The sequence below is a fragment of the Phaethon lepturus genome, unplaced genomic scaffold (assembly GCF_000687285.1).
Source record: "Phaethon lepturus isolate BGI_N335 unplaced genomic scaffold, ASM68728v1 scaffold55243, whole genome shotgun sequence".
Taxonomy (NCBI): domain Eukaryota; kingdom Metazoa; phylum Chordata; class Aves; order Phaethontiformes; family Phaethontidae; genus Phaethon; species Phaethon lepturus.
Genome location: NW_010532318.1, coordinates 234 through 11,640, shown reverse-complemented (window position 1 = coordinate 11,640; position 11,407 = coordinate 234). Strand labels below are relative to the sequence as shown.

Genomic DNA, 11,407 nt, shown 5'->3' with positions numbered 1-11,407 from the left:
CCGCGGCCGCATTTCCCGGTCTGGCTGCTCCAGCTGCCGCCGTCAGAGCTGGAACCGCGCGTAGGGTCCGCCCCACCTCTCCCGATAGCCGTCGATTGAATTTTACTGAAGCGTGCACAGGTTAACCGCCACAGTGGTGTAAATGAACCGATGCCGGTTAGGGGAGCCGGATGCCTTCACACCAGATTTACTAATCTTCGGAGTCTTTAAGTGTGCTCCATCGTAACAACAGTCTTCCGACAAAAGATACAAGCTTAATTAAACTGAGTCAAATAGGTTTAAGCAGTTAAATAGAAACAACTTTTTAAAGTGCTTAAAAATCTGTTTGCTCTTTTTTCCCCTTTGTGTTTTAATCCTTTCAGTTATGTTGTTGTGTGTAGGTAAGAATATTTCCTGCTTCGGAATTTGCTGGCTGAAGCACGGTCGTATTTTTATGACGCTTACTAGTCGGAACATAAAATCAGATTTCTCTCTTTCATTTAAAGTTTGCATCTAACAGAAGAAAAACCTTGCAGACAAGCCCGATAGACTGTATGAAATAAGACGGCCTGTTTACTAGCAGTGGCCATGGGTCCTGCACGGCATCAGTCTCCCTTTAATTGATTTAATTTTTTCTGGACCCAAAAAAGAGTCACTTGGTCCACCTCGCCTGGCTTGTACAATGCACAGCTGTTACCTTGTGGCCGTGGTTGTGCAAAGGTGCGCACCGAGCCAGCAAGGTTAATAGCGTCGATCTCTTTTATTAGATCGAAAGATACAGATGGGGAACACCCACAAGTTCTTGGGCACTCAGCCTTTCTTTGGATGCTGTATGCAAATGTATGTACGTTTTCCTTTCCCTCCTGCCCATTCTGTGACTCCATCGTCTTGCTGAGGAGCTAGTGACTGCCATTTTGCTGTACTTCTCAGCTCAGACAAAATGGAGGCTTTGGAAGAATCAGTAACTGCCACAGCCCGTGCCTTCTAAAGTCAAAGATAATCGCCTTTTATAAAATGGGGATAATTTTGAGGGTAAAAAAAAATAATCGGCGTACCCCATCCTAAAAGGTGGAGTTTCCTTTTTTCCTGTAAACACATGGGTGCAGTTGTGTTAATTTCATTGCCAAAACGTAAATATTAATGCACCTTGCACTTTGATGTATTGCCATAAAAGACACTGAATTTCAAATCACCAACCCCACTGTGTGATACGGGGATGTAACTTAGCTATTCGTCTTTATTTGAAGCAGCCCTCTTCCTAAAAGCTCACTTAGGGAGATTCCCAGTTGCCATTAGAAAAGCAAAATACAATTAATCTAAATCATTCTAGCTTTATCTTAGAAAATTAATGATGGATGAAAGAGGGGGTTTATAAAGGTTTAATAAGAACTAGTCTGGAATACAGTATATATTCTAGAGCCTGTGATTATAGTGGTAATTTAGCAGATTGTATCACTGCCTATCTCTGCCAAAGGATGTTTCACACCATTTAAAATGCACAGTACTCCCTTCAGAGACAGGTTGTTCTGGAATAACTCAACATCCAAAGAAAAGCCGTGTTATTTCACTCCTCTCTTTATCGATTGCATGTGTGCGATTGCGTGTGTGTGTCGTCTGCTCTTCAGCAATAGCACTAAGTTTTCATGCTTGTTTCTGTGTTCATTTATCAGCCTTCTCACAGACAGGCAATACCAAAAATGGAAAGTCATGAAATCTATTCAGAATAGGGTTTAAGTGCTGAAACCAGACAGCCTGTATAAAACAAAGCATGAGTTGGCCCTTCCTCTAAAAGGTGAATTAAAATAAATTTGGTTTTGAGCAAGTTTTCCAAACTCTGAGAGCTCCTTTTTGTTCCTCTTTTTGAAGAGGAACAAAACAGTGAGATAAGGACAAATCTTAGTGTTTTTTTTAATCTGGCAAAAGTTATTTGGGAATCTCTAGACCAAAGGGATTGAGATTTCAATAAATTGCATGCCTGTGATGTTTCCAAGACTAAGGATGCAAGTCTCCCAGTGTGCAGAAGCATGAGCCAAGCTGATCTGTAGTTAAATTAAAGAATTTGCTGTATTTAAATTCACGCAGTGTATGATCTGACATTCCCTTTGACTTTACTGCCTGCCTCTCTCTCTTACAGGCTGTTTGCTGCTAAGTGCAGCGGCTGCATGGAAAAGATCGCCCCAACAGAATTCGTGATGAGAGCCCTGGAGTGTGTTTACCACTTAAGCTGCTTCTGCTGCTGCGTTTGCGAACGACAGCTGAGGAAAGGGGATGAATTTGTTCTCAAGGAAGGGCAATTGCTCTGCAAAAGTGACTATGAAAAAGAGAAAGACTTGCTGAGCTCGGTCAGCCCAGACGACTCAGACTCAGGTGAGCTTTTCCCGCATCTGCTCCAACTGGAAAAGCCGCAAGGGTTTGTAGAGCTTTCTTATAGAAAAGTATATCCATTTACACATCCACTTTATCCATATGCACATGCCACCCATGCAAATTAGCAGGCACAGCTTAAAACCCCCCCTACTTTCAGTCTGTTCTCCCTAAATTGACTCCCTTCCTTAACTTGCTGCTTAGTAAAGGATGACAAAATCTTTTTGTTTTCATCAAAGTATTTTTCTATAAGATCACAAAATGTGAGTCAGACTGACTTCAGTTACCTGAGACTCATTCAAACTGTGCTGTTTTCCATAGGCTTTCTTCCATCCAGTTAGCATATTTTTCAGGGGATCTTCTGCACATACACTTTCAGCACTGAGCTAGGAAAACAGGCAAAATAGTTATACAGTTTTCAAGAGTATTCTCTCTGCCAATCTCAAATGGTAACTTTAAGAAAAACTACAAGTACAATACAGAAGTACTAAGGAGAATCTGAAAGAAACCGAGAAGTGGGTTTGTGCTCCAGCAATAGCATGTACAGCGCAGGAAGCCAGGGCAGCTGCCCGCTTGATGAGGCTGCCTGCACATCCACTCCCGTGAAGCCAGGCAAGAGGGCTCACACAAAACCAGAAATAAAAAACAGTAACTTGAGTGAGGAGTTTAGTGGAGTCTGTCTCTGGAGGCTTTCAGGCCAGGTACAATGCTTGGCTCTCCCGAGTTCCATCCTGACTTCTCCCTGGTGGTATGTCGTTTCTGTGCTACTAGGGCTCTAGTTTCTGATCGTCTCTGTTCTGGTGTCAGCCTAGGACATCCGCTGTGTGTTGACCCAAGGATAGCTGCGCTATGGCTCGTATGCTAAGTATAGTACAGAAGTGAGGTATGCAAAGTTTGCCTGCTACAGATCTCCGTGAGTGTCCTTGAGGTCCTGCACTGTTCCTGATGAATGCAAACTGTTTTGAATCAAGGGACAGCAGGCCCGATGTCTTACTAAAATGCACGACTAATCTGCAGTGTGACCTTTCTCTTCAGAGGGACCTGGGGTTTGAACAGTGTGATTGCAAGAGTCAGCAGCCTTTGGCCTGGGAGTTAAGGCAGAGGGACTTCGTATTGTGACCAGAGCTTTTGCCTTCTCCTGAAGAAGACAGTGGAGCCCTCACACCTGATAGCAGCTGATGGGTGTCTTCCCTGCGCTCTTCACGGTGATGGAGAGACAGATACTTCCTTTTCTCCACCCATTTCCTAGGGAAGGTTTTAAAAGAGAGTGAGCAAAATCTGCTTGCTGTCTGTCCAGGACTGGGAACACAGCACCACACGGCACAAATAGTTCACACACTGGATTTGGGTTCTCCAGTCCAAAACCCAGGGGGTCTGGCAGTCGTTACAGTGAGGACTGGCTTTCAGGCTCACAGGCAGTTCGAGGAGAGATGGGATGCCTCCTTCCCGTGCTGTGTGCAGTCAAGGAGACTGGAAACCTCCTGCTGCCCGTGCGCCCTGGCTGATCACAAGACTAGAGACAGCGTGTACGTAAATTGCTGCCAGCCAACATAATTGTGCACTTGTTTCCCAAGAAAATGTCTTAAGAAAATCAACAATTACCATTCCATTAAGCGTACAAATGACATGAATCTTTGCCTCTGGTTTATGGGAAAATGCATTATTCCAATTTAGCTAGGAGCAGTAATTATCCTTAATCTCTAATCTGAGAGCCATATTCTCCACATTGCTGAAATTTATATTTTCATGTCAGGAATGCTGCAAGACGAAGGTCACTGCTGACTCAGCGGGATGTGCAGGACCGGGACCTTTCTTGGAGCAGCATGTTATTTATTACCGTACTGTATTTGCAGGACCTTGAGTGCTCTGCTCTGTAAACCTCATGTCGCAGGGCTTGGACTCTGTGAATTTGCCTGAGGCATGCGAGTTTCCTACTTGCCCTTCAGCGCATCGTTCTCATTGCCAACTTCAGCACCCTGCTGCCTGCCTGTCTGTGTCCAGACAAACCCCTTCCGAAAAGCTGAGTGAGTGGGGCTGCCCCCACGCTGCAGCGATGGGTGTGGGGATCCTCCTCCCCTGCCTTCCTCACTCGCTGCGCAGGCTCCGCCAGCTGTGCTTGGCATCTGCTTTGGGCTCTCCGTCAGCACCGTATTTTGTATTTGTGATCGGCAGTAAGCTACCGCAGCGGCACAGAACAACCTTGCTTTCCATTTCATTTCCCCTTGGCACAAGGGGTAGTTTCTTACTCCTGGAGATGCTTTTTTCCCCTCATTATTCTCTGTTAGCCAAACCCAAACCTGAAAAACAAGCTGACAAATTAAGTGGGATGTTTTGTCTCCCATTGTCTAATACATAGAAAACACAGATCTCCCAGATGCCTGTGTGAGAGCAAATGATTTCACGTAGCCCTGGCTGAGAATGTGTGCTTCTCCAATCATATATTTATCCACTGGACACAAAAGTAACTCTCCAATGAGCAATATTAATCCTCACAAACCTTGCTTTAGAAATGGCGCGCTGGAAAGTTAATAATGTCATGGTTATTAAAATGACTGAACTTCTCTTCAATCATTAGGCAAAAGATGCTTATTAAAGTAAAAGGTGATTAGATTGCTAGGTGCATAATAATCAGACCCTGAAATGAATTAAAGTCTAAATTGTTAATTCCCCAAATGTAATCTTTGAGTATATAAAAATTGCAGTGTGTTTCTTCATGTTGAAGTCCCTGTAATAGTGTATTAATGTTTTCTGGAAGAAAAATCAGTAGTCTGGTGAAATAAAATATGCTGAGTTGAAAAGTTGTTTTTCACAACGAAATTTGTACTTACTTTTCAACCTTTGCCACTGTGATTGGGATTTCCAAGTACAATGTGCTAACACACTTAATTACCAGATTATCTAAGTATTTGGAATTTAACTGTGGAAAATACAAATAATCTATTTGGTCTACACAAGCACATATATATTTGTATGTATTTACCAAGAAAGAGAAATTTGTGCATGCACTTACAGACGTATTGAAATACACAGAGAAAGAATACTGATGTTTTCTGTGGGATGCAGAAATGACATGGCAAAGATTGTATTTGATATTACCTCTGGAGCTTCAAAATATCTGGAACAATAACTGGAATCTAAACTATATTTAGCTAAACAGACTTTGAGATATTTTTGTGATACTTGCATTTACACTGTTTTGCTGCCATAGCAGTGTGGGCAGTAGTGCCTGCCTGCAGCTAATGCTTTGGGAGAAGATGGGGCTCCGCTGTGAAGGGAAGGGTGTGTGTCAGTTCGTGTGGCTGCAGCAGGGGACCAAGTGATGCTGGAAGGGCACAAAGTCTCTCTGTGCTCGACTCTTGGAACTATTGGAGCATATTCTGAATTTCCATCCCCTGACCAGTTCCATGTCCTCGACTAAAAATTCAACACATTTTAATGCTGTTGTGGCATTTGATTTAGGCAGTGCACACAAGTCTAAGATAGCCTCTTCCTGCCTGCAGTTCCTTTAGATATTCAAATAAACATAGGATAATAGTTGAACCCGTTGACTAGTTTGGCAGCTAAAGAGCAGTTCTCAAACACCCTGTTATCTTGGTGGAACAAGCACAATTTTATGTCCTGTTTATTTTTCACCAGTTAAAAGCGATGATGAAGACGGAGATGTTAAGCCCACCAAAGGACAAGTAACCCAAGGAAAAGGAAGCGATGATGGCAAAGACCCAAGAAGACCTAAACGGCCGAGGACAATACTGACTACACAGCAGAGACGAGCATTCAAAGCATCCTTTGAAGTGTCTTCCAAGCCCTGTAGGAAGGTAGGTGCTTCATCAGGGACCTGAAGTCAGCTCTGACACCAGGCCATGGGGGCGGTGGGGTCAGGCCACAGCTCCAGATGCCCTCCGCCCCTTCCCGGGGCAGCGGCAGGTGCCTTGCAGCAAATACAGAAACCAGGCCGGCGTATGCGATGCTCACCCAAATACCGTTTCAGCCTGGAGCTATCAGCAGCTTAGGACCAGCTCATTGTTATTTCTGGATATTCACCCACGGTGTGCAGACGGTGAGCAGAGCAGCTCTGTGACCGATTCGTGCTGAACAGCAATATTTGGTTCTTATAAGCCATGAAGTAGTCCTTGACTATCAGAGCGCAGGTAAACGCGTGGCTTTTGCCCTTCTCCTTCCCACCACAGAGGGAGTTGCTATCTAGTGAGATGGGTGCTCAGCTTTGCTCCTGCTACTTGTCCTTACAGTCTTGCTTTTTTATGACACTTAACCCCTCTGTCGATCTTTTTTATGGCAGCTAGGGAAAGGTAAAATGTACTGCTTCACTGATGAAGCTGGTGAAAATCAAATCCTTGTGAAAAGCAACCCAGATAACTGTTTCTTCCTAAGTTTGATTGGAAAAAAAATGGAGGTGCACCCTGTAAGCTGTCATTATTGCAAAAATTGACATTCTCCTGCTGATGTACAAAGTATGTCTTTTGGGCCAGTGCAATGTGCCTTTTTGCCGTTTTAAAGTATGAAGTTGTACTTCAACAATATAAAAAATGTTCATAGCCAAATTTGTATCTTTTTGCACAGAACTATTTTACACAGCTCAGACTATTTTTTCAGTACTGGTAGTGACATGAAGGGCAGAACTTGAACAAACTATGAAAAATATGAGTAGTTTTTAAAAGTAGTTCTGTAGATGCAGTTTTTGTTGTAAGTACAGGCATATTCCTCCCCACGTAACTGATTTTTTTTTTTTAATATTAAAAATTACATCATTAAACATTTCCTCCTATAGGTCAGAGAAACGCTAGCAGCTGAAACAGGACTCAGTGTGCGAGTTGTCCAGGTCTGGTTTCAAAACCAAAGAGCAAAGGTAGGTTGTTTGTCAAGTTCTCAAAAGTAAAACACAGATTGTCCTCCAGAACAGATTTCTCCCTCCCCCTAGATGTAGTACGTACCACAGAGATCCCAGGGACTGAACTGTACACATTTTGCATACGCTGCTGTCTACATCCATACAAGAAAGGCAACTTTCAAACACAGACTTTAAGTTCATGTGCTCAAAGCGACATGAGGTTGGGAGTAAATTTTGCATGCAATTATGAACTGGAAACTGAAATGTTTAAGCTTAGAAATGAAACTGAACCCACAGTGGTGTGTGCATGAATATAAATAGTCTGTCTGAATTGATTCGATGTTTGCAGAGGGTTTTGTAAGGAAACAAAATTGTTGCATTCAGAGCCATGAGATTGTTCTGTTCTTCCTCTCTTATTCAGATGAAAAAACTGGCACGAAGGCATCAGCAGCAGCAAGAGCAACAAAACTCACAGCGACTAGGGCAAGGTAGGGGATTTGTGATGAAGGCAAAGTAAGGGGAAAAGAATCTGCAAGGTTTCTTGAAGTGCTGTTCTTCGTTCCTAAGCAGTGACTCTGCCCTCCTGTTTGCTTTGCAGAAGTAATGTCCAACCGAATGGAAGGGATGATGACATCTTACACACCACTTGCACCACCACAGCAGCAGATTGTAGCAATGGATCAAAGCAGTTATGGCACAGACCCCTTTCAGCAGGGTCTTACCCCTCCACAAATGCCAGGCGACCACATGAACCCTTATGGTAAGGCATGCATCATTCTGCCGCATCAGAAATAGCAGGGTTCCTATGCTGGTTGACACACCGCAGGTTCAGTAGAGCTACTTGCTTTCATAATATTTTTTCTGGGATTTGTACCAGGGCATTCGTACCAGTCAGTTTTGCATGTATATTTTCATGTACACATAAGGGGTAGAAGAGAGCTCATCCCAGGCTCTGGACACCCTTCAGAACTATTTCATAGTATAATTCTTATAAATGATAAACCAAGCAACATGACCTCTCCATTTCCACTTTTTTAAACCACTATCCAAGACACTGAAAAATAAACAGTACAAAATTCTAGCTCCCTCACAAGTTTCTCCTTTTTCTTAGAAGCTTTCGGAAAAAAGTGCCTTCAAAAGTGGTCTGGTAAAGATATGTAATATGATCATTCCAAAATGAATAAGCACCCCTCTAAGATCCCTCAGATTGGATGCATGGATTTGTTAAAGAACAGCTCTTGAGCTACTAAGAGATGTGTCACCACAGGACTTTTTTCCTGCGTAATTTTATTGTCTGCCCAAAATCAAGGTGATGGTTTGCTTTCATGGTTTCCTGACTGCACACCATCAAGTGGATAGGTACATGAAACGCATCACAAGCATTAAATGCCTAATAATTGATTCTGGACGATTGCAGTGTGGCATTTAAATAAAATCTAAGAGCATTTCTCAGACTCTGATTGTTGGCCTTGCTGTAGCCCACAAGGGCCTGTTACGTCAGACTCATTTCTGCCGACTGGGAGCCTTTCATTGTAGAGGTCCACATGCATATCACTTTCATGAGCACAGCATGCACAGGCCAACAAGAAATCTGCTTTGGGTCTGTGTTATTACTTTTCCCACTGAGACAAGTCCACGGTACACTCCAGGCACTTTGGTAAATCCTGTAAGGAGCTGAGGACATCTGAAGTGCAAATAAGCGTTAGATGGCTTGTGATTTTGTGGCTAACAATTTGCGTGGCTTTCTATGCAAAACTCTTTGAGAGGCAGGTTCTGTGCTTTAAAACCAGTGCAGGAGATAGCACAAAGCTATTTCAAAGGAGTGCATGAGGAAAAAGAATTGGACTGACACTTTCTTAGTGCTCACAGGACTTGAGCTAGAGCTCTTCCTGGTGCCTTGAGAGTTGAAGTAAGCTGAAATCTAAGTTGCGAAGGGAAATAAAAGGCGCTGTTCCAAACCATTCCAAAAAAGAGTGGAATTTTCTGAAATTAAAGCATGTTTACAACTGTTGCTCACTTGAGGCCAGGAAAGCTGGGTCTCCTCTTGGGTCCTGTCGCATTTGTAGATCTGTCTTTTACCGTGTGTGTAAATGAAGATCATTACCGGTTACAGCTCTCGGACCTCTTCCCCCTGTGGCGGGCGTTTGGTGTCTGGTCCCACCTTCCTCGGTGGCCCCGGTGCCCCTGCGAATGCCTGATCCCAGTTCATGGAGAGCTGGGGACCCGTCCGTCCCCGGCACCGTTTGCTCACGTCGTCAGCCAAGACTCTCCCTTGTGCTGCTGACTGAAGTATAAATTAAATCCTGGCAGATTTGAGTGGCACTGCTGCCAGTTGAACTCTGCCAGTTGGTTGCTAGCCTTCCTCTTTGTAGGTCAGACCCTTAGAGCAAAATTACGTTAACGTGTACAAACAAACCCAGGAGCGTTCCCTTTTGCTGCAGTGTGCAACATATTAGCATCCATGTGTACTGTGTCCCTCTCTGGCTGCGCAGAATCCAGCTTAACATATACGTTTCATTTGCAGGAAACGACTCCATTTTTCATGATATCGACAGTGATACCTCTTTAACTAGCTTGAGCGACTGTTTTCTTGCCTCTTCTGAAGTTAACTCCATGCAGGCTAGAGTAGGAAACCCCATTGACAGGCTGTACTCTATGCAGAGCTCCTATTTCGCCTCATGAAAATAAAGGAAAACAAACAGCCGGCGTATATTTAGCCAGTGACTTTTCCCAGTGCAGACTCTACAGCCATATGTTGCCCAGCTCTTCCTTCACAGTGACTCCTGCTGCCTCTGGACTGCAAAGAGCATTTTTAGGAAGACTGTATCTGTGTGCATATATGTGTGTATGTATGTATATATATATTAATACCTACCTACCTACATACATACATATATATATATATATATAAACAAAACGCATCCACCAGTCCCATACCCTTGATTCCCAGCTTGCGCCAGACCACGAGACAAGCACGGAAGGAACAGAAGACCCTGCTCGTCAGTCAGCCTTTGGTTTGGTTTGAGTTCATCGTCATAAAGGAAACGGATTTTGCGGAAAGCTAGACCTTTTCCTCCTTTCTCTCCTCCTTTCTTTTGGATGTTTAAACTTTTTTTTTTTTTTTAAAGCTACTGATACTGACATCAGTCGACCATATGACAAATAAATCAAAGAAACTGGAGATTCCTCCCTTTTCTTACTGCATGATTCATACTACGTTGTGGATAAATTGCCATTTGAACTGTGAGAAGTTAATGTAAATGTGACGTTCAACATTTGTTTCCTTTCTACACTTTTTCTACATAACCTTGATCTGCTCATTAGTTTATAGCCCTTATGCATATGATACGGAGGAAACTGGTTAACAGTAATTTTTGTGGAGAAAGCCAGTGATTTCATAGTAAGAAAGGTCTATGACCCTGGAGTTGAGATGCATGTTAGGGACAGAGGCATTTAGGTTAGTATTGATTTTAAATAATTAAAACTAAAGGTGCTTACAAGACAGAGTTTTATTTAATTTTTTTTGAAGTGTGAGAATAAAACATTTACATTTGTTTGTAAGTATTGCAGTGCCAAATTTCAAGTCTAGACCATGATTGGCAAACATGTGTTGTTCATTCTGTTCTGTTTATTTATGTTTTGCATAAGGCATAAACGTGCTATGCTCCATTGTCCATCTGGAATAATTAAGCACTCCTTTAGTTAATTATCTTGCCTCAGCAAGAATCTATGATATACAGTTCTAGCCTGAACCATCAGAAGTCCTGAAATGAGCACTAATGGGGGGGGGGGGGCAGGGAGTATGAAAGAGATCACAATGGGAGGTTTAGATGTGTTGAGCTGGAGGTCTAACCCAAGTCCTGCAGGTTTCACACTGCTGGGACTCCTGTATTTACAATAAATACTCCAACTTGCCTATTAGTGTGAATGTAAGAAGAACAAGTATACAAATTAAAGGGAATATCCCAGCTGAAGTCTGAATGTCTCAGATGCTGAAGTCTGAATGTCTCAGATACTGAATTTTTGAGCACGTCATATAGGTTTTTGTAGGGCATAAAATATCATAAATAATAATAGTATAGTTATAAATATTGCCTGGTGATAATTATAATGTGGAGAGGCAGACAAGTATGGTCATGGCTTTTAGTGGAGAAAACTTCATGGGGAAAATTTGCCAGGGTAATATCAGTAATTATAGGGTGTGTTCAAAATAGAGCT

General features: G+C 42.8%; 1 protein-coding gene across 1 annotated transcript; it reads left to right on the top strand.

Annotated features, from left to right (window-relative positions):
• Window positions 1–2,113: 2,113 nt before the first annotated feature.
• On the top strand, window positions 2,114–10,273 carry LOC104614907 (LIM/homeobox protein LMX-1.2; the record flags this gene model as incomplete). The annotated part of the gene is made up of 6 exons (XM_010284784.1): window positions 2,114–2,346; window positions 5,980–6,158; window positions 7,130–7,207; window positions 7,611–7,677; window positions 7,788–7,949; window positions 9,714–10,273. Coding segments are annotated over 6 exons (877 nt in total), but the record flags the coding sequence as incomplete, so codon positions are not given.
• Window positions 10,274–11,407: the final 1,134 nt, after the last annotated feature.